At 42.6% G+C, this 23,866-nt stretch overlaps 1 protein-coding gene across 12 annotated transcripts in view; it reads left to right on the top strand.

The window, feature by feature from the left end:
• The window catches only part of NFIA (nuclear factor I A), a 249,339-nt gene that overhangs the window by 198,232 nt on the left and 27,241 nt on the right, over positions 1-23,866 (top strand). For 6 of the 12 annotated variants that reach the window (XM_059853667.1, XM_059853666.1, XM_059853663.1 and 3 more), the window contains 3 exons: positions 10,420-10,598; positions 13,266-13,431; positions 21,215-21,306. In XM_059853667.1, the coding sequence (XP_059709650.1) occupies positions 10,420-10,598; positions 13,266-13,431; positions 21,215-21,306 (437 nt within the window). Of the gene's footprint in view, positions 1-10,419; positions 10,599-13,265; positions 13,432-21,214; positions 21,448-23,866 lie in introns of those variants that run through there. The other 6 variants (XM_059853665.1, XM_059853673.1, XM_059853670.1 and 3 more) reach the window with 3 other exon arrangements.

The following is a 23,866-nucleotide window of genomic DNA, read 5'->3' as shown; positions in this document are numbered from 1 at the left end:
TCTACTGGCTACGTGAGAAGAACATTCAGTGGGAGCCAGAAAAGCAAATAGAATTATTACAGTCCCACATTTTGTTTGTTTGGAAGGAGATGTCCTTTACTAACTTGACAAAAAAAAAAAAAAAATTAAATCATCATGGTTCCTAAAAAGTTAACCAAAACTGTTCTTCTGAAACATTTAGAAGCATGTTCTATTTAATGCTCATTCACAAACAAAGTCTCACTGACTTTCAGGGAAAAAAAAAATCCCTCTGAATCCATCCATGGTTTCTTCAAGTGCCATCATCCTGAAAAAAAATCTTGTCCCAGACTTCATCCTTTGTTCTTTTGGGACATTCCTCCTCAGTATTCTTCTTCCACAGCACACTGGCTGTGTTTATTTCCCTGCTGCAACAATCATTCTGTTAGTAAAGGGTGATACACTGAGATGGATTATTTTCTGCAAATCCAGCTTTGTTCTTTATCCCATCACCTCCGGCGTACTTTAGGGACAGTAAGCAGAAGAGAGAAGCTTTTCAGGTATCAGAAGTGGCAACATAAAGAGTATAATGCTGTCGTATAAGAGGATATAATTGAGAGATTCACTTCCACCAGTAGTGACTGGGAGTTGTGCCTCTGCAGGGATGATGGCACAGCACACACAGGGCTAAATTCCCTCTGGACACAGGTGCATTATGTAAAGGGTCAGTGGCAGGTCGTTCCGAGGGGTCTTTGGAAAACAAAGAGCAGGATTTAATCTCATTCTGCAGAGGGGTTTCGGAGGAAGGGGAGTTGTCAGTAAGTAGGTCACCACCAGAGTAAGCTCCTCAGCCAACACGACGATCACAAGGAGGTTCCATCTCCTTCTCATGTTCGTATGTGCAAGTTTATCACTTGGATGTGTGTATGAGATGCATTTGTAAAGCATGATCAAAATAGACAGCAGAGTAGAAGCTGTAGACTGTTCATGGCAGGTGTTGGCATTGACAACCAGCGATTTATATCTTCTCGGGAATATTCCCCAATCTTTCACACGCTTCCAAGCATCCCTTGGAACACACTGCACATCTGATGCTGCTGGGGTGTCCCAGGATACTGAATGCCCTTCCCTGTGGTCCCCACAATGAGTCATTCTGGAAACAAAACTTCCTTGGAGGAGGAGTAGGATCCTTGAGAGGATTTCCTCGCTTTAAGGTGCTCCACCCCACGAACCAGTTGGAACACCTCTGCTCTTGTGGAATTGCCTGGATGTGCTGTGCTGTGGAAGGCTGTGCCCTCGTTCCTGTGTGCACTGGTGCTGCTGCCAGTGCCCAGCCCAGCTGGGCAGTAGCCAGGAGAGAGGATCTGAGCTGGCTGACCAGCAGACCAGATGTGCAGCGAGTGCTGGCGCAGGGACGCCAATGCTTCAGTGACTCCTCACTACTTCCAACAGATGGTGGCAAGATCCAAGTTTCTTTGGTGATAAGCTAGCAAAGTGATTCATGGAGCCTCACTTGATGATGGCAGTTTTTTGGGCATGACTCTATGAATGCACCATATGTCTTCTCTGGACCAGCGTGGTTAGGATTCAGTGTCTGGCAGATGGTAAATTGATCACCTATAGGGTGGCTTTAGCATCACTATCAGTTTTAGAATTTATTTCAAAGCCTTGAAAATTCAGGCAGCCAGATCTCTCTCCTACTCAGGCATACTTCTGTTACCTGCAAATGAGATTATTTGGTGGTCAGCACAGCTCACCACAGCACTCCAGCACTGCAAAGCCATCGTGGATTGCTGGCATCTCACAAAGCTTCCCAGAGCACTTGAACTCTTCACGAGGCAGTGAAGGATTTAAATACTGTGGGTGACAGCAGTATTTACATAAATGGTTTTAGGCTTCCATGTATTGCTCCTTACACTCTGGTGACTTTATAACTGGAGCTGGCTGAAACGTTAAATTGACCACAATCTTGTAAAGCCAGGATGCACAGCAGCCTGTGCTGCAGAGCATTCAAGCATTCCCATGGAATATGACAGTGTGGATCCTGCAAGCCAAAAAAGCAAGGAAGAAAAGGCAAGGAAAGGAAAAAAAAAAAAATAACAATGAGATGGTGTGTTAGGAAGATAAATGAAGGAGAAACACAATTACAAGAAGCAAGAAATACAGCACGAAGGCAAGAACCCAAGGAAGGGGGTGTGTGAGAAGAAGGGATGAAATTCAACTAGTGGACTGGTTTCCATTCTATTAATTTCCTCCATAATTACCATTGCCACTTAGACTTTTATCAGGACAAGGCCTGCCAGGGGAAAGCTGCAGCACAGTACTCTCTGTTCATGCCAAAGTGGCAAAGCCTTTATGTCACATATCTGGAAAGATACTGTGTCCTTCTCTATCAGCATCCTCCGCTGGGTCACCAAAGTCCTGGTGCCTGCTCGCTGTCCTGTCAGCCAGCTCCGAGAGAATCAAAGTGAAGGCTCCTGGTGTACACTGTACAAAGACATTTTGTAATGTCCCGTTCTCTACGAGTCTCTGTGGCTGCTTCTTGGTGCTGTCAGCTGGCACACTGGTGTCACCTTCTACTTCTCTCTGAATTTTGACAAAAACAAACCTGTGCAGCTTGACCCAGAGTGATGTCAGAGAGCCAGGAGAGTCACACCACGAGCAGCACAGTGCTGACCATCAGGCGAGTTTGCGTGGTCCCGCTTACAATGTCAGGACGGCTGACTGAGCAGGGGAATATTTTGATTTTCTGCACTCACTTTGGAGTAACCTGCTGCTGAAGGAAAAGCAGTTTCCCAACAGATGGCCTCAAGGTCGGACTCTAGCCATGACACGATCCCCAAACTGCTGTAGCCCGGGCAGGGAGGGCAGAGAGGGAGACCTGCAAAGGGTTAAAGCTCCAGCTAAACAAAAGTCAGCGACCGTGTAATTAAAACCCTACCTTTGTTGTATTGTCAAGAGTTAGCCTGTGACATAGGAAATATTTAAAGGAGAAGGCTGTTCAGCTAATTTGTGTGTGAGTGAACTGCTTAGACAGTCCTATCCTAAATTAACTGTAAGGCCACCCACCGAGCTCGCCTCATAAAGGGCCACGATTGCTCAGCTCCCTTCTCTATAACCCTTCAATAATTACTAGATAAATGCATAACTAAAACCTCTATTACACTAATAATTTGTACTGAGATAGATGTGTGGGACACCATGCTGGGTTAATTTGTCATCCCTGCAGCAAACTTCTAAAGAGGGCTCTTTTGCAGAGGAGTTGTGTTAATATGTTGCTCCAGAGAGGACATGTTAGAGCAACAAGATGACTTGGTCGCTTAATCTCCTAAAGAGGCAAAATGCCTGGAGGGGAAGTGCCAGAAAGAAGAAAGGGGGGTGATTAACACAGTGGACCCAGATTTAAACTCATCCTGACAAAAGGAGCTGATCTAACTGAGCAAAAGAATGGGGGGGAAAAAAGGGGGAGTGTTGAAAATACTAATAGGATTTCATGCGTCCCTAAAAAAATGTTATAAAAATAAAGTGCTGCAGGAACAAAGTATTTTGCCCATGCTTTTCCTGATGCTGTGTTTGGTTCCTTTGCTCTCTTTGATGTATCCATGGAGTTAAACTATATGCTTTAAACAGCGCAGTGAACTATAATATTTTTATCTCTGCTTTATGCTAAATTCTTCTAGCTTCAGACACACACAAAAAGCACATTATTGCTTTAAATATGGAACCCATGTTTAAGCATCAGAGCTCTGGATTTTCAACCTCCTCTATTGACAGAACCATAAATCATGTTAAAGTTAAGTGAATTACTGTAGCGTGGAACTATAGCTTTAACAATGTTTATGTAGTATCAGCTTACCATCTACAGAATGAAAGGGAGGAAAAACACTGATATTAGAAATGGGAATGTGGAGTCCTATTAACTTAACAGCAATATATCACTCCAAAGTCACAGATTCCATTACCATGCCCTTTTTAGTATCAAAGTAGAATTATATCATCACACACATAAAGGTTGTAGTTTTAAAGAGAATTTACATTTCTATTGTAAACTTATCAACTGCATTTCATTATAAGAAAGACATGATATATTCTCCTAGCAGTAGTTTTTATCTTATGATGAGAATATATGAGAATGCATCGTGTGTATTAAAAGTAATAATAATAATAATATGCAGAAGTTGACAGCATTTGATGCGAGGCAGGAATTCTACAAATATGGTAAATTAGGGTCTTTTTGACCTCTAGCTGTAGTCTTGGAAGGAAGGAGTGCTTTCTATAGGTCTGATTTTTATTTCTGTCCCAAAGTAATCAATTCTATAGTATTCTGGTCTCCCAGAGGCAGCAGAATTCTGACATGTTTTAAAACATTCTGCTCAAAAATAGCTAACTTAACTGGCCCCCTGCCCGTGCCAGAATCTGGAACCAGTGCTCAGTTCAGCTCTACAGGTTTTCAAAAGCAGCCTGTAATACTCAGCAGCCCAGAGTACACCAATAAACCCTGAGCTCAAACACAGCCATCAGCATATTTTCCTTTTGCTAGGAGCTCCGTGGGCCTTGGCAAAATGTCCTCCTGCCTCCCACTTGCTACTGCAAGACTTCTTGCAGGAAGAGTGTTTCTGAACAAAGGGTCCAGGTGCCTTGTACCACTGAGAGCAGCAGAAGAGGGCTGAGAGCCAGCCCTGATCTGGAGATACCGTGGCTCTGTTCTTTTCAGCAGTGCTTAGCTGGCCAGCTGCACTTGACTTCTGGAGAGCTGAGAGATGGACAGCCTGAAATTCAGCCCGTTTTTTGATGTTCATGGACTGGAACAGATCCTCCATCCATCCTTTCTAGGGTGTCTCACTGCCTCTTGCATTGGTCAGCTGTTTCTGGTATATTTTAAATTGTTCATCTGTGTTTGTTTTCGGAATGTGGGAGCGAGGGATACCTGAATTTTACCAATGCTCAGAGGGTAAAGCCTATTTTTGTTCTCCAGCCCCAGGATTTCCCAGCCTTGACACTGTGCAAATGGGAATGTGAGATGGGATCAGTCTGCATTTAGCTCATCCTTGGACCTGACAACCATGTCACTAAACAGCCCCTTTGCACCATTATGGGACTTAACAAATTTATGAGTTTTCTAGGGATGTGAATTCCCTTCCAAGGGCTCATCCTAGGACTGGTCAGTCCTACCCTCAGCAGTTCAGTATTTAAGTTTTGTATGCAGTATTCAGGTTTTGCCAACCTGAGCAAGCAATTCCTCTGCTTTTTTCACCCTAAAGTCTGTTCCTAATGGGAAGTAAGAAAAATGGGGACTTTCAGAAACCTTTGAAAGTGTTACAGGGAAGCAGCTCCCATTGAAATTCAAAAGCAGTTAATGAATTCTCTCAGGACCTCTGCAAATCCCAGCCCGAGTTTCTTAATTATTTTTTTTTTTCTTGTTTGGGTAACTGCTTTCATCACCAAAATCTGTGGGCTTAAAGCTATTGTTTTAGGCTTCCATTCTTTACCTCTTGTATTGTATTATACACAGAAGTGTAAGTTCCTTTCAACAAATTTGGATTATTGCCAGATCTCCTTATTAAAAAGTCACTCTTCATATTTCCGATAAACACAGCTGTTTCGTGGTGTTTGAAAGCATTTCACATCAGCCAGCATGGTGGCTTAGCCAATTAGTCCTCTAATATGGTCAATTTTGAGAATAAGTACCTTTGGGGTACAAAGGGTGGGATCCATCTCGCATAATTTGAACTGGCATCACTGGAATGACAGCAGAAACTTCGCAGCACGCAGGGAGTTAAAGCAACTTAGAAGCCTGACGTGGAAGTCTCTAGCAGAACAAACTGTTCTCTAACATTTCCAGGGAAATGACTTTTCAGAAAATACTTTCTTAATTGTAATGAAGCCAATTATAATGGCCTCAAAAACAAGCGGATAAAAAACGATCCCGTTTCATTATGGTTCTAGTGTTACTATTTCTAGGAAGGCTGATCAATGTTTAATGAAGTATTAGTAAACTTAATTATCACTTTATAGAGGAGGTATCTGAGCACTGTGCCCTGATCCAGCTGATGGGCCAGCCCTTGTGCCTGTGAAGGAGCAGTGGTTGTGATTCCCAGCACCTCTCCCTGGAGCAGTCCGGGGTGATAACACCTTTTCCTGAGCAACACCAAACCACTCTTTCAGACTTCAAACGACTTCAGGAAGAAAGGAATTCCATTCAGTCCTGTGGACTTGAAGGGGCTGGCAGGGCTTTTTTTGGAAGAGGAGATGGAAGGTGGATGGATCAATATGTGGCCCCATATGTTGGGCTGTGCTGGTGGAAAACCTGTCTGAGCACTGTAGATGTCCCTTCACCATGTCAGCAGGCACTCCCCGGGAGCAAGGATCCCAGGGCTCTTTATTAGGAACTGCTCCTTTGTTCCAGGATCCTAAATATCTGAAGAAAACTGTGACCTGTTTCAAATTAACTGATCCTTTATTGTCTCATCACTCCCTTGGACAGCATTCACAATTTTGGCTCTTCTTCAGAGCCCCGGCCACGTGCAGCGCTCACCTAATCCATGGGTGCAGCTTATTGTATTGGTTACTTACTTGGTTATTGGCTACTACCAATCAAGAAGGGGAAAGGCAAGACAGAGCTGCATAATCAGAATTCAGCATTCTGAAAAATCCTGTGACTTCTGTGCTGCACAGCACCACGAGCTCATAAAACACTGAGGAATCCAGTGTAGCACGCAACAGCTGTACTGCATAATTACTTGGCCCAATAGCAGCAGTTTTAAAATACTGGTATATCTGTTGCAGGCCACCATACATTACCATCTCATTTTCAATAAAAAGTCTGGGATGTTTCAGACCAGCTTCAATGGAATTAGAATCATGTGTGCTTTGAAATATTTATGCTTGCCTTGAGATGGAAGGATAACTCCTGCCTCCAGCCCCTACACAAAATAACAGATTTCATAACGCCAGAGAGTCCAACTCCTCCATACCTACAGCAGGTAGAAATGAAGTTCTGATCTTGAGTACACATCTTTTCATAGATTGTAGAAGTCATATTTTATGTCATTTACTGAGGTCAATAATAAAATATAAATGTCACAGGCTGAAAGACGCCAGGAGAAATATGGTTTGGCAGCATGGAGCTGCTTAGGGATACATAAATAATAAGTCAATAAGTAAATAAATAATAGACAAAGACCTATTTTATCTTCCATTTGAAGATCTCAAAGAATTTACAGTCTCTGATTGAGACTTGCAATATCCCGTCAGAGGTAATAAGAGCCTCTTGTCTTACACAGGGTAATTTCCATCACTGTAGGTGTGGGTTTAGGAATTAAAGACTTTATCATTTTTATTAAGTCTGAAAATCATGACTGAAAGGGCCCTTGGCCTTTTTAGAGGCAAACAGGGATAATAATGACCTGCTTCATTACCCCTTGTGCTTTCACTGATTAAAAATGCTTGTGAGGGCCCCTGTATTTGGAAACACTGTTGTGTTCTGCACTCAGAACTTGTTGGAGTGGCCAGTTTTGCACTCTCCAGAGTTGCTGACCACAACACAGCCATCAGAGTAATGGTCTGTGTCTGGGCCAGCAGATTTTAGACTTTAACATTTAATTCCCTCTCTCTAGTATCAGGCAGGCACATTTGTAATGTTGATCAGTTTAATAGTAGTGGTTTTTCTCCCCTTATCAAAGAGCCCTTTCTTTTGGCACTTGAGAAATTTGCTATTTCCTAGTCAGAGGCTGCAAAAACAAACCTTTGGAGATCCTTATTGCACTTGTCACTCCTTATGCTAAGGAGAAAATGACCCCTCCACATCAGTGTATGGCACAGGCTGAGGAATCATGCCAGTTTTCTTCTTTCCCTCCCCCAGTCCTTCCCTGATCAGCAGGAAGCCCTCGGAGATGGGCTGAGGAGTTGGCCAGGGCTCCAAAGAGGAACAACTTTCTCCTCGCAGCTCTTTGCTGTGTTGAATTATTGTTGGTCATTTCTGCATTTCTTTGCTTCTCTCTCTCTTTGGGCAGGTCACTGACACACACTCTCCACTTTCTTTTCTACCCTGACATGCTGAGGAGGTCAGGACAGCAGAGAAAGGCTTGCTCCTAACATGCCACTGACTATTCTTTCATCTTTCTTACAGAAAATCAAATTATTAAATGAAGAGCCATACTTTGGAAAAGCTAGATACAGTGTTGTCTCAGCTTTGAATTCCCACATGTTCCCTGGATACAATTCTTTATTCCTTCTTGTCTGAGATGCATTTCAATCTCCTTTTCACCCAGCAGACAAACAGAAATGAGTTTGTTCATAAAGGACAGTGCAATTGCATAACAATTTCAAACAGTACTAAAAGAGCTGATGCTAAAAGGAAATTCTCTTTTTATATTTCAGAAATTCCAATTTATTCCTTACTTAATTAGATGTTTGTCACATAGATGTCCATTTCTCACTTTTATCTTCATCATTCATATTCCATCTGGCACACAAGGAAAGGGGGAACTACAAAACCAGATACAAAGAAAGGGAGGAAGAGAAAAATAATGTAGGCTAATAAAAATTTTGTTCTAATCATCAAAATGCTGACTGAAGGTGTGTGGGTGGAATGGAGGTGTCAACCTCAGAGCTGCACCAGTCAAAGGCAGGGGATTATTTTGGGGTGAGGTGGCTCCTTGGACACTGTTGAGTTCTCTGTCCATTGTAATAATTGTCTCCATGGTGGTCACTCACAGTTACAGAAGGGAATCCCCCTTCAACTTTGATGTTTCTCTTTCTGTTGGGAATATTTTTAACAGAATTAAAGGGAGCAGAATTGTGGGGTTAAGGTGGACACAGGGGAGCTTTTCATGGAAGGACAAGAGTTTCACATCCATCGCATACCAGCACCCCTGGCATGAGTGCAGCTCGTTTTGGGGGTGGTGTCAGAGCAGTAATTCCTATCCTGTGGTGGAAAAGGACTGCCCAGCCAGCCCTCAATGAATGTTTACAGGAAAAGGCAGTAGTTTCCTTGCTGCTCTTTCTGAGTTCACATTTTATCCACATCCTCAGGCTCTTGAGTTTGCTAATGGTTTAATAATGCTAAAGAAAAAAAAATGTTATTAATAAAGTGTCATATTATTAAACTGGCAATGAACAAGAGTAAGAAGCAGATTTTAGCTTTTATTTAACTGAAGGTCTTTCATAACATTCATCATGAAATGAATGTTTGCTCATTTGTGTTTGATTTTAGTTAACCTTCCTGCATCTCTCCAATTTTTCCAAAAGTGCCAAAGGCTTTTTTTATTTTTTTTTCCCCTCTTGTATATTTAAATTATTTCCAAGCCAACACCTGAGTTTCTGTAGGATTTCCCCTCCCTTGCATAGCCTTTATCTGATTGGTCATATGCAGTGTACGAGCACAACCTCTGCACATACACCCCTGAAAGACTCCTAGAGAGCAACAAGGACTGTTTGGTGAGAAATAAACAGTGATTTACAGATGAGCTTGTGTGCAACCAGATTAATTGGTCATTCTGAAGGAAGAGTGAATCCTCATTTTAAAGAGAGAATTCATGGCACTGTAAGTGGAAGCAGTTGCTGCCTCGTGGTGACAGCTAACAATGGGAAGCACTGTTGAGTAACAAGAGTCCAACCCAATATATTTTGAAGGCCAAGGAACTGGGCAAAGGTGTCACATAATGCAGGAGAGCAAAAGGCTCTGGAGCTGCACTTGTAGTTCTGCTGAAATCAGCTGAGGGTAAAACCGGTCATTGCCAATGGGCTGGTGTACATCACACCTCTGCACCTTCTCTGGAGTGCATTTTCCAGCTGGCTTGTTGGCCCATAAATTCACCAAATTAAACTTCAGCCCTGAGAGCGAGCTGGGGGTTTGCTGAAGATCTGAGCCCAGCCATGTTATTCAGGAGAAATGTAAATGTAATTTTCCAAACGATCTCGCCACGTTGTGCATGTTCATTAAACGAAAACACGTTACTTAAAATAAATGTTCCTGAAGTGAGATGGGAAAAAACAACCCAACAACAAGAAGTGTTAGACTGGTTTTAAATTATCGACCGTTTATACTACAATGTAAAATGGTTTCGTATGTGCAAATCCAAGTTACATGAAATGTCAATTAAATCAACCCTAATCTCCCAAATACATTTTTTTTATTGCCTGATTGATGAGGGCTGTTCTTAAGGTGATGAATAGTTTTCACTCTCACAAAGGACTGCTGATTCCTTTCTCTGTGTCCACTAAAAACACAGAAAATCCTTCAAAATGTCTGGCTCCGTTTGCTTCCAGGACCTAGATGAAGCAAGTGTAGGACACAACGTGCTCTAATATATTAATTGATGTATAAACAATACTGTACATTTAAAAACAAACCAACAACAAAGATTTAAAAAAAAAGCTACTTAAAACTACAAAAGATTTAAACTGTTTTATTTTCCAGAGGCAAAGCTCTATATAACGTCTTTGTTTTCTTTCCTATAGCAAGTCCACATGCAACACCATCGACTCTTCATTTTCCAACATCACCCATTATTCAACAGCCTGGGCCATACTTCTCACACCCAGCAATCCGCTATCATCCTCAGGAGACTCTGAAAGAGTTTGTCCAACTTGTCTGCCCCGACGCTGGTCAGCAGGCTGGACAGGTGGGGTTCCTAAATGTAAGGAAGCCGTTTTTCTTTCTTCAGAAGTGTTTGTCCTTTGTAAAAATTAACCAGGGGGTGATGGATGGGGTTATTGTAACAGCATGTCGCCTGAAGGAGCGCACCTTGAGGAGCTGCTGGAAGGGAGAAACAAAAAAAAAAATTAAAATAAAAAATATATTATTGTTGTTATTATTATTATTATTATTATTATTATTATTATTATTATTATTATTATTAATAATAATAATAATAATAATAATAATAATAATAATAATGCTATGCTGCAAAAGTATTTTAAAAAACAACTAAAGACCTCCCCAAAAAACCACTCAACCACATTGTGGTGGAAGTGGCTTAAAGTGTCAGAGAAGCTGGTGCTTCAGTGACCTGCTGGGTCCCCCCACAAACGACTTTGCTGCACGTGTTGTAACCCTTGTGGAACCTGGGTTAACAAAATACGAAGGCAGAATAATTTTTATTAATTATTTCTGAAGTTCAGGGGAGAGTGGGGGGGAAAGAGCTGGAAAAGGGAGGGTGAGAAACAGATGTTTCAGATCAGCTAAGTTCATTAAAAAAAAAAAAAAAAAAAGATACTGCCTTATAGCACTTTAGATCAAGTTGACCAGTACTTGAACTCAAGATGTTAAAAGTACAGTTTATTATGGTTTGTTATTTCTGTAAGCAGTTATCTTTTCCCCTTATCTCTATGAAAAATTAAGCAGAGTTCCAAAGCTTCAAATAACCATTTTCTTTTTTTTTTTTTTAATCAAATAAAGTGAATCATCTTGCTATTATTGAAATAGCATTCTGGACGAATACAGAATTTATAAATTTTATGTAAATCAAATCTAAAATAATGCTCTGAATATTTCATGAAATGTAATGCACGTAACTTTTTCCAGCCAATGAAGTAATAACTGGCAAAATTACTGCTTCTCTCCTGACATACTGAAAGTGTTAATGAGAATTAGTTTAATTATTAGCATCTAATTTATTACACTTATTTAATAAGCTGTATTGTTCTCAGTGTTTTCCTTTCCCCAGCAGAAAAACTGACTCTACTTATTCCAGCCAGTCCTGGCTTTGAATAATGTCTGCAATATGTTAGCAGATACATTTATGTCTAGACAACAAATCAATACAGTGCTTTTCTTTTTCCTTGAGTATTCATTTGCTTAATTTATCCCAAACCATTCAGCATTATGAACTGTTAGCACACTCACAATGAACAGGCAGCAGGGGTCTTCTTGGCAGGAAAGGGACCTAATTGGGAGACAAGATAGTGTTTGAGAGATGTCACTAATATATTAGTTTATTAAAGGTGCTGGATGTTGGAAAAATAAACATCCCTGAAGGATTGCTTCTTGCTGCAAATTCTAGCAAGTGCAGTCTTTGAAGTCTGTGGGAGTGCTGTTAAGTTAAATGCAGATGAACTTGAGGCTTGCCTATCCCCTGAACCGTTTTTTGCTCTAGCACAAGTGTGATTTGCACCTCCACGACTTTAAGGCCTTTTGTCAGTGCCAGAGCAGGTGAAATGAAAATAAAGTCCCAAGGGTTTCGCCAGGATGGGTATTTTGTCCCTGGCAATTCAGGCTAATGGAAACCCTATCAGGAATTAAAATATTATTTTCTTTAGCAGTACTTAGAATATGGATCTGTGTTTAAAGCTGAGCTTTTATCATCAATGGAAAAGCCAATGTTCAGTGCCAGAAGAGCTGCAGTGAGATCAATTTGTAGAGTGCTGTCGAAAATGATCTCATCATTTTTGTCACTAAAATGGAACACCTGATTCACAGCCTGTCCTACTTTCTCTTTATAATGGTATTTGGCATCTCTCTGTATGGTTTTCAAGTGTCCAGGCTGGGTTACATTTAAAATATAAACTTAATAAGCTGGGGGGAGGGTTGGCATGTTTTTCTAAGCCTGATTCCTGGTTTTGTGATACTTGAAAACACTTTTACTTACGGACACATTTTTCTGGTGATTAACTGAAAGACCACACTCCTATAGCTGATCCCCTTCAGCCTGTGACTGACCACATCCCAGACTGAAGGGAGGGTGGTTTTTTCTCCCAGTGTGTAAAATGAAGCTGTTCTAAGTTCAGTCATTTCTCCATATGATCCTAATGGCAGCTAAACCAAGAGCTACACTACTGCTAACTGAAAAGGGATGTGGGAGAGCAGTTATTTTAATACACACTCATTCATTTTCCTGTAATGAGATATCAGCATGATTTTTAAGACCACCAAAAACGCTTGTTTTTTCTCTTAATGAGCAGTGTCTTTAAGAAATTTACACTCAAATCCCAGACACTGATATCCTGAGGGTATAGCACAGGCACAAAACTGGGGGATTTTAGGGGTCAAAAATATTGCTTCACCTCTCATTGAGAATGGGTTAGTGCTACAGGAAATGTAAAGAGGGGTAGACTTTAATCCAGGACAATTTAATCTTAGTTCAGACAAGCTGCTAATAGGACAAGTGTTTTAAAGCCAGAATTGCCATAGTTTCACAAGGTTCACAGAGTTTGACACAAAATTCCTTGAAGTCCAGGGAGAATTTGAGCCAGCCAAGTAACTGTAAATGTGTTGCACACAGTTTTTGACTAGATTTGTTTTTACTGGAGGTTCCTAATAGCTGATTTTTAGTATAATTGTTGTCTGTTTGCTTGTTTCTCGGCAGCCCAATGGTAGCAGCCAAGGCAAGGTGCACAATCCATTCCTTCCTACCCCAATGTTGCCACCACCACCTCCGCCACCAATGGCTAGGCCTGTGCCTCTGCCAGTGCCAGACACAAAACCTCCAACCACATCAACAGAAGGAGGGGCCACCTCTCCCACTTCTCCAAGTAAGTACAGACGCAGCGGCATCCGCGGGCTGCCGGCACCGCCGGCGCTCGGCTGGGCAGGGATAAGGCCTGAAACACCTTGGGAAGCAGGAGAGCTCTCTGCTCTCCACCATGGACAAAGCTCTGAGCTGCTCCTGTGTTAGCAGGGAAAGCCCTAGCTCGAGGTTGCAGTTTTATTTTTGACTTGGTTGGCGTTTCACGTAACTACGTGCGAGGGAAATGGAGGCCGGTGGCTCAGCTGTGACACAGAGCTCGGGTCTTTGGGATCTTGTTTGCTGCCATGAGGACTGGAGTTGATATCCCATCCCTGGAAGTGCTCAAGGCCAGGCTGGATGGGCCTCTGAGCAACCTGATCTAGTTGATGGTGGCCCTGCCTGTGGCAGAGGGGCTGGAATTGAGTGATCTTTAAGGTCCCTTCCAACCCAAACTATGCCATGGTTCTGTGATACGTTGGTGTCTCAAGCCAGGCTTTAGAGGATAGATCCCACATGGAAGTCAGGCAATCTCCTCGAAAACATCCCTGCTTGTACACTCTGGGCTAAACTAACAACCCTTCCCAGTTTATTTCAATTCCCATTCTTTTGGGAATAAATCTTCCCAGATTAAGCCAGACATCTTTCCCTTATGCCGTGCATTTTAGGCAAGAAGGTTTGGTATGTCTTAGGGCCAGGGAGAAAGCTCTAATCCTCTCCCACCACCCACACGGCTCCCATATGCATTTTATGTAGCCACAAGTCAAATTTACGAATTCCTGGATACACACTTGGGGATACCACTTTGGAGTCACTCTTCTGGGAAACAAATGCAATTCAGCTGTGTCTGATGCTTTAAAAAAAAGTCTGGATGTTCAGGGAGTTAATTGTGAAATGATTTAATGAAGCTATGCTCAAACTGACATTTAAAAACAAAAGGGAAGCTTTCAGTGCTTTAATGGCAACTGTAGGGGACTTGTTCCACAGCGAAGGGAGTCCAAATAACATCCACAAACAAAAATCAATCTAATCGAAAGAGCAAATCCCTTTGTGTGCTTTTCAAGCTTATTATTTAAATGCTATATGCAACCACTGCTGGATGTGCAAAGAGGTACTCACTCTTCAGACCAAGGAAAGCCTACATTTTAAAGCTTTATATACTATTCAGGAGACTTGCACAGGTTCCAGGGGGCATTTTTAAAATCTGGTAGTTCCTCAGAGGTTTGCATTGCCTTCTGCTACACGATAGTGCATCAACTGCAAACTCAGCAAGATGCTCTGGCTCGCTTGGAAATTGAAATGGGTTTTAGTATGAGACAGTCTGGTTAGATTGTGAACACGATCTTCTAGAACCAGGACTTCTCGAATTGATCAGCAGATTTTTGTTGAGCGAAGAAGTTGATTCATTCCCTCCCCTCTGCTCCTCTTTCTGACCTTAGACCAACACTGGTGCTCTCAGGAAGGTTTGACACTTTCCCAGGGGACTTTTGAGTCCTATCAATAAGATTCAGCGGTGGGATCTAAAAGGTTAATGTTTAGTCATAGTTATCACTGAGCACAGTCAGCAGTGCCTTACTATTTCCTTGCCTTCAGAACCGGGAAAAACAAAACTAGGTCAGTGTGTACTTGTCATTACGGTTGTGACTCAGTTTACTGGCAGTGTTTGGTGTCAAAAAGAAAAGAAAAAAATTCCCAACAACATTTTAGCACTAATCTTAATTTTTATGATACTGTGATTGTGTAAACAAGCTCAGAGTGTGTCTGGCCAGATTTTCAGCTGGCAGAAAAATGGGTATTTCTCTTCTGAAGGGAGCAGGACACCCATCGGTGTCTGCTTGGGGCTGGTCACTGGGCTCTGTGTTCAGCAGACAGCTGCCACGTTAATTGGGAATGGAGGTTTTCTCAAGAGCAGCCAGTTAATGGTATTTAAACAAAAGATTAGGAAAATAATTACTGTTTGTTAATTAGCCACGCTGATGACTAAACATATAGTTCTGTGCATATTCAGGCACGCATCTTCCTTTTGGTGAGGGGTTTGAATAACAGTGACTCGAGTTGTAAACAAGCATATAATTTAATTTAGGGGAAAATTTTACAGAAAAGTAGATTATAGGAAATATTTTCTAAGAAAAACTATGACATGTAAACCAAAGCCAGTGGAAGCATTGGCCACATAAAGAGGAAAGCAAACTGAAGTTTGAGGCGTCGCAGGCAGGGTTTGCCAGGAGGACCCACTGGGCTCCATTCAGAGTGTCAATCAGAACCAACCCTCCATTTCCCTCCGTGTTTATTTTTTCCTTAACTAAATATTAGCCTTCAAACAGCCAGTGCAGATTCACCAGAGTTCCATAAAAGCCTCACAAAAAGGTGTTTTCCATGGTTACGAGCTGCTGGAGCGCACCGGTTCTGGGAGTGTCGCCGGGCTATGGCTGACTGCCCCGCAGGGCTTGAGGATATTGGAAAGTCACTAATGCAACAAAGGCAGGAGTGATGTTAAATTTTGGCCAGACTCTCTCCTTAGCCGTGTGGAAGAGAATGATCCCCCCTCCTCCCGAGGAAATGGAGTGAAAGGGGTTGGCATTTGCTCCATTCTCCTTCCCTTTTTTGGTCTAGCAGAAAGCCCTCAGCAGAAACAAAACGCAGTCACGGCCCAACCAAAAATTGGAATATGGCCCTCCTGAGGGGTGCAGGAGCCAGGAGCAGCTGTTCAATACAGCATGGCCTCCTGGGAACGAGAGCTAAAAATCACAACAAGGTGGTTAATGATTCTCAGAGCAATAGTGAAACTCTCCAGCTGTGACATTAACCAAAACATGAACATTAGTGCTGTCCAAGGAAGGAAGAGCCCCTGGAGATGCACACTGGGGATTTGCCACTACTGGGTGGCCAGGCATGCTCTGGGAGTTGACAATTTCAGCTGTGAATCCTGTCCTTTTGGAAAGCCAGCATTTTCCTCAGTCAGATGGCACAATGGAGATGGGATTCACGAGGTTTGGGAGGTTCATTTTTCCTCCAAAAAACCCTTTTCAATACAACATATCTTTGATATCAGAAGACCCAACATTATCTTATCTCAGATCTCCTCTTGATTTTCTTTGGTTGGTAACCCATTACAAACACAACACAATATTTTCTTGAACTTGGCAGTTTTGGGGTTTTATATCTCACTGCCCAAAGCAAACACCACCTCCACAACATTCCAGTTGGGATTTATCACTATCATAATTAAATAATTCCAGAGCAGCCTAAGATACTGCCATCCTGTACACCCTGACTTTTAAACAGCTTTTTAAAACAAAGTGTTATTTTCTGGGATTCACAACTCTTAACTTAAATGAACTCATTACTTGTTAACGTCCATTTGAACAAAAGAGTTTTCTTGTTAAATGGCATTTGTGTCAGGCTGAGGAGAATGATCTTGTGGCTGTAGTACAGGATTCATAAAGCCAAGTGCCAGGTCCTGCCCTTGGGTCACAACATCCTGTGGAGCTCTCCAGGCTTGGGACAGAGTGGCTGGAAAGCTGGAAAAGGACTTGAGGATGCTGGTCAGCAGCAGCTTAACATGAGTCCAAGTGTGCCCAGGTGGCCAAAGGCACCTGGCCTGGATCAGCTCTGGTGTGGCCACAGGACCAGGGCTGTGACTCTCCCCTGTGCTGGGCACTGGTGAGGCCACACCTCGAATCCAGCAGAAAAACGCTGAAGTGCTGGAGAGTGTCCAGGCAAAGGAATGGATCTGGGGAGGGGTCTGGAGAACCAGGAGAGGCTGAGGGAGTTAAGAGGGCTCAGCGTGGAGAAAAGGGGGCTCAGGGGGGACCTTGTGGCTCTGCACAACTCCTGACAGGAGGGGACAGCTAGGGAGTAGTAGGACTCTGCTCCCAGGGAACAGGGACAGGACAAAAGGAAATGGCCTCAGGTCACACCAAGGGAGGTTTAGGTTGGATATTGGGAAAAATTTCTTCAAAATAGTGGTCAAGCACTGGAGCAGGGGCAGTGGTGGAGTCCCCATCCCTGGAGGGATTTAAAAGCCCTGTGGATGTGGCACTTGGGGACATGGGTTAGTGGTGGCCTTGGCAGTGCTGGGGTAGGGGTTGGACTCAATGATCTTAAAGGTCTTTTCCAACCTAAACATTTCCATGCAATCAGATTGGCTTTCTCTCCCTTCCTCTGCTATGCATTGACTGAGCACCTTCTGGGCAAGTTTGAGCTCTCTGTTCCCTCCTTTCCCCATCCATAAAAAGAGGGCTGACTCTGTAATTCAGTTTGCTAAAATTTGCAGTTCCCTCTCAGATGCTCAGCTGCAGAATGCACTGCAGCAGGAATTGTTCTACTGCACCACATTCCTCCAGTCAATCCTCTTGCTGCAGCTTGAGAAACAGGACAATCTTCACATCAAACACATGTACCTGTCATCTTGGTCTGTAAAAGGGAGACCTAGTGGTACCTTAGGTCATCACTCACCCAAATCATCTTCACCAATCCTTTTAATCCAGAACGATGATAAATTACACACTCCTGCTCTCAATAGCAATTATTTCAAGAAAGTCTATTTAAAAGTAACATTTCCCTACTGCAGGCAACTTTAAAACACACAACATCCCCAAAACTGTTTGTTTGTCTTGTCTTTCATACAATTTCTTGCCATTTTGGCTAAATATCAAAGCTGTCTGTGTGAGCAAATGTTCTTTCTCTGCCAGCTCCTGTTTTGCTTGTTCCTGAAGTGAAGCATCATAGCAAATTTGTGGCATCACATTCATTTCCTTGGCTGTGGGCTATGATGTTGCAGACAATCCTTAGTAAATTCCAGTAGCAGAAAGAGCAGGCTGGGCAGGAAGCTGTTGCTGTTCATGCCCAACAGGACCCCTCTCAGCTGGTGTGAATCAGGGTAGGTCTCTGCAATTCCCATGGAGCAAAGCTGATAAAATCTGGAGATCTGCCTAAGAGACCTGGCTGCTGTTCCTTATTTCTTCCCATGCTTTGGCTTTTCCCAAACTGGAGTTTGAAGACCCCAGCATAGGCTTAGCTTATATTTATGCTATATCATAACGTGACCCAGCTTTATCCAGTGAGACAGTTTGCCCCATCCTAATTCTGGGGCAAAGTCTAGGGATCAGACTTCCAGGAATCCCACCTCCATGTCAACCAAGGGTGTTTATCTGAAGACAGTAAGATGCAGCTGGAAGTTGATCATGGTCTAAGCAACACTCAGTACTTCTCCCTTTCCTGAAACAAATCTCCCCCTAACAGGGGAATGTGTATTCCATGTCAGCTTAATATTCTGAGCCAAACTGGCCCCTTCCAACCCATAAACATCCCAGGACATTTTACAGCAAAGAGGGAACAGCACCTTGGGAGAGTCCATGTAAATCCTCTGCATATTTGTCATTTTGGTGCTCTTCCCTCCTTGGCTGCAGCAGTGCAGTTATACGGCCTGGAGGAAATACCAAGCTGACATCTGAGTATTTTCAGAAAGCAAGTTAAACATGGTTTGGAGCGGAAGGAAGGTGTACATAGCAACTCACCCAGCGAGCTTTGAGGGGACTTTTGTGCATATTACACACTTTTCAAATGCTTTCAGATTTTTTGTTTGAACAGAGAAGCCATTTAAGTCAGCATTCTGCTGGTTCCCCTTTGATTTTCTACCAAATATCACAGCAAAAGTATCTGCCAGCAGGGAACTGTAAACAATATCTTGAGTTCCTTCCCTTCTGGGTGGAACTTACCTGCTCCAAGGGATTAAATGGCCTCTCCACTCAATCTGCTTCTTTAAAAGTAGACCAGGAGAACCAAACAACAGATGTTTGATTTTTGAGCTCTAAGTTAATTTTCCCCACTGTAGAAGGAATTCTTAGTCTTGCACAATATTAGTTTGTGAGTTAGTTTTAAAAAAAAAATACCTCCACAAAGGACAGCATAGAAGATTCTTAATACAAGGCACTAGCAACAGGGAAATGCCCTTTGCAAATGTGTGGCTTCTTTGAATTATTAACCAAATTAACATGGTAAAAGGTGATGAGAACATCTCACCAGATCCACTCAGTAAATTCTTCCTGGATTTACAGGTAGGAGTAACATCCAGCTTAACTGTTCATAGTAATCAAGCTGTACCACAATTTGCAAAACTGTCTCAGGAAGATGAATTAGTGCACGTTAAAATTCCTTTAAGACTTTGGGAAGGAAAAGTGTTCCTTGCATGATTTTTGCAAGTGCTATTTTCTTGGAGAGAAAAGCTCACCTCACCAGAAACAAGTGGGAAAAATTCCTTTTTAGAACCCAGGAGTGCCTTATCTCCCCTCATATCAGTAGGAAATGAAGATATGCAGTTCCTCTGGTGATTTCAGAGAATCTTGATAAAAGGGAGTATTCTGATGAAACTGTAAGAGCTAAGAGGCATCACAAGACGTTTGTGAGACTTGAAGGATGTGGTTCTGCATGCTCCTAGACTTGGGGACTCATCACCCAAGGGCTTTGTGAGAGGCAGAACACCCACATGGGTCCAAGTGCAGATTGGGCATTGGGTGAGAAATCCCTCCAGGGCTTTAATACAGGAAGTCCCTGAGCTGAAAATAATCAGAGGTGGGGAAGAATTAGAGAAAGTAAATATGTGACCTGTTTTGGTTGCATCTGCTTATGACTTCTAAGAGAGGTGACAATGGCCAAGGTGGAGCATTGGTCTGATTTGGCACAGTCTTAAACCAAAGGCTCCTCCAGTGTAATTCCTCCTCACCAAACATTTTCCTTCAGAAAGGTAAAAGAGTTTCCCCCACACAGCCAACTTGAGGCCTCAACATTATATTTAGCCTGACTGGAATTTGGCAAGTGACTTTCCTTTTACTATTGTTTTTTTGTCTCTTCATTGGATAGTTAGGTTGTCTGGGGATTTTATTCAGCAGAATGCATTCCCATAAATATATTCAAAATAGATAGGAGCCCTCTTTGTATTAAGGCATCTATTTGCGTTATTTGAATTTAGAACTAAACATGCAAAAAACTGAGGAAGAGAGAAGATTGCTTGAGGGTTTTCAAATGAGAGGAAGACTAAAAATGCATTGAAAGCTTTTGGATGTGGAAGTACGTGGCATCGTGGACAGTTGCAGTGGAGAATATAATGCAACAATAAAATCATTACAGTACTTCAAGTTTGGAAGTAATCTGGGTTCTTGGCTTGCATTGCATTTAATAGCTTTACATTTATGGGAGCCACTCCAGTTTTTAAAGGCAGCTTCAGCCTTCAGACTGATTGCACTTACCACCCCAGTGAAACTGCAACCCATTAATTTTTTACCGAAAGGATCTCCCTAGTTTGTCAAACACATCAAGTGAACATTTTAGAGAGTGCAGACCACAGCAGTATGAAAACCAAAACTTTACATCCAGAGAGAATGCTGGATTAGCATGAAATAAAGGGTCTGATTCTGTTAATGAGCACTTAGGTAATTTCAATTCTCTACAAAACTGTTAGAAATAGAGATACCAGACGTTCGAGTGAAAACAGTCAGGACCTGCAGAAATCTCCTGTGCCAGCCCATCATGGAAAGGCCTGCAGTGGTTCTCCTTCAGGCTGGAGAGCTGCCCACCCTCCCCTGAGCCCACGTTTGGGGCCATCCCCTGTCCCAGCAGCCCAGTCCCCTACGTGTTGATCCCCATGAAGCCCAAACCTTTCCAGTGTCTCAAACCAAACTCTCGCTCTCTAAAACGTTCGCACATTTCTATGTCAAACATCTGCTTAGGTGGCTCTGAGACAGTGTGTTTTGGTGTTGTTCGTGTGCGATCTAGTGCCGCTTCCTCAACGCATGTGTCCCTTCCCTTCACAGCCTACTCGACACCCAGCACCTCCCCCGCAAACCGATTCGTCAGTGTTGGACCACGGGATCCAAGCTTTGTAAATATCCCTCAACAGACTCAGGTGGGCCGCTTTCGACTTCTCTGTTTGCCTGCAGCCTCTTCTCCTCCTCCTCCTCCAGTGTCCTCTAACGTGTCCCCGCGGAGCAGCTGCACTGCCGCTGTCACTTCACCCACATGGTCTCAGTAACTACAGTGAAATGTCACTTGCAGTTTGTTTGTCTGTTGTGGTTTTTTTTCCTTTGTTTATTTTTTAGTTTTTAGTTTTATTTTTGGGGCTTGTGTGGTGATAACGCTGCTTTCATAACTGGAAGGGCCTCTCTCTGCTTTCTAAGGTGTTGGCTTCCAGCGCTCAGTTGTTTGCTCTAAGGCCGGGGTTCCAAAGGCTTTGGCTCCAACCTGCTCCCCAGGCACTGCATTTAATTGTGTTTAGATTAGATGGTAGGGAAAAATCCTTCCCTGCCAGAGTGGGGAGGCCCTGGTAAAGGTTGCCCAGAGAAGCTGTGGCTGCCCCTGGATCCCTGGGAGTGTCCAAAGCTAGGTTGGACAAGGCTTGGGACAACCTGGGCTAGTGGAAGGTGTCCCATGAAACAAGATGATCCTTAAGGTCCCTCCCAACCCAAATCAGGCTGTGATATGCAAAAGGTGCTCAGAGAGACCCATCAGGTAACAGTGCCCCGTAGTCCCCCAGCAGTGACTGCTCCAGTGACTTCCATGTAAAAAAAGTACTCAAATTCCTGGTTGGCCATTTGCATGGTGGGCTTTGGGTGAGCAGGAGATTTTTGTGATTGTGAGCACATCTGTTTTCCTTATGCAAAGAGAAAAAAGTCCAGTTGAGGCAGGCCTATAAAGCTGGGTTAGCTGAATTCATGGTCCTGCTATGGTCAAATCAGAAGCTCAAGTAAACATTTGTGTTTCTTTAGGAGAAGGACGAGATTTAAATGTGCTTTTTCCAAGCTGTATCAAATTCCCAGGGTCGATTAAGAAAATAGTTGTTGGCAGTTTTGTTAGCAGCTAATTTGAGCCAGATGTTGAAAAAATTAAGTCTGGGCTTAATATCACGTTATCATGGGGGGGAAGGTATAAAAAAGTGAGCAGAGTTAGTGCTTTAGGACAACTGTAGTTTATAGTTTGAAGTGATTGCTTGACTACGTTGCAATTCTTTTAAAGGTCAACTACACGAAATATTTGTGATTTTGTTTTGAGCTGGTTGCAGTGACTAAAAAGCAATAATTCAAATAACTGGCAAAGTGGGCATTACTACCCTTGGCTCTTGTAAGTTCTTTCAAATGGTTTATAGGCTTCTGAATAATTAGTGTGCAGATTAATGGCTGTCACATGCCACAGGAGGTGCATGAAGACAGACTCCTCGTTGTGATGGCTCCAGCACCTCCACTGTCACTGAAACACAGGTCACTCATTCCCAAAGATTTCCAATTTACAGGGCTGCAAGCAGCTGCCTGTGAGCACAACGTGGTTTTTTGCTGTCTGCTCTTTGTGTACAATTTGTTAGGGGCTTTAGTTTATAGCTCTGTGCACAGCACAGGTTAAACTATATCGAATCTCAAACCTTCTCTGCATTAAATAGGGTCACAGAAAGTACAGCAGCAATGCAGAGAGGGGTTTAACCCATCAGATTCTGGTGTTTTTTTTTTTTTTCCTGCCTTAACAAAACTCAGCCTGCACCCCACTTTTCCACCCTTGTGCTATATGGGGTTCATGGGTGTGACAAGTTCTCATGCACCTTGCCATTTAAATCAAATTTCTCCAGTTGTTTTGGAAACAACTGAAATACACAGAAATTCACTGAAATGTTAAGGTGTACTGCTAAAGTCCTTAAGCATTTGGTTCTTTTCCTTCATAGCTCAGGAAACCTGAAACCCTTTGGAGAATGCTACTTACCTTTTCCAGAAGACTTGAAAAACTCCTAGTTGGTAAATTGATTATGTAGTAAGACACAACAGTATTAAGTCTCCAAAGATATTTAAAACTTACTTGCATCCTGCAGCCTAAGTTTCCCAGATAAGTTTGTTGACTGTAAACTTTTATCCTCCTTATTTATGACTTAAATCATTTTAAAGTGCTCTAGCGTTACTTTAAGTGCTCCTCTGTAATGCAGTGTAGTGAATAACAATGCTGTACAGTGAAAAACAATACTCAAGCACAGCTTTCAATTAAAGTCTAACATGCTGCAGTGGGCAAGGAGACTGACTTCCAGTCTCTGACTCCAGCTGCATCTCCCTGCTTCTGTACATCATTACACCACCACAACCCACTTGATACTAAATATATAATTTATCAGCAAACTCACAACTTATTCATGAAAGAACTCTGAAGTTGACTGTGCTTTGAGTCACAGAAGTGAGGTAGAAGTGCTAACTGCAATGATTTGGGATTTATGTAGCATTCCTCTAAACAAAGACAGGCTTTTGTGCTCCTTTTTGCAGAGCATTACTGTATAGAACGACCACTTAGGACATTTTCAAAACGAAAATGTAAAAACACATCGGACTGTGTTATTAAAAGCAGCTGGAGTGGCTCCTTTCCATCAGGCTCTTTAGAGAACATCCAGAGTCAGGCTAAGATACAGGTCCTGAGCACCACTAACAGCCAGGGACACAGCT

This window comes from Haemorhous mexicanus, chromosome 9 (genome assembly GCF_027477595.1).
Source record: "Haemorhous mexicanus isolate bHaeMex1 chromosome 9, bHaeMex1.pri, whole genome shotgun sequence".
NCBI lineage: Eukaryota > Metazoa > Chordata > Aves > Passeriformes > Fringillidae > Haemorhous > Haemorhous mexicanus.
The sequence above is the reverse complement of the archived record's forward strand: the minus strand, read 5'-3'. Positions and strand labels throughout refer to the sequence as shown.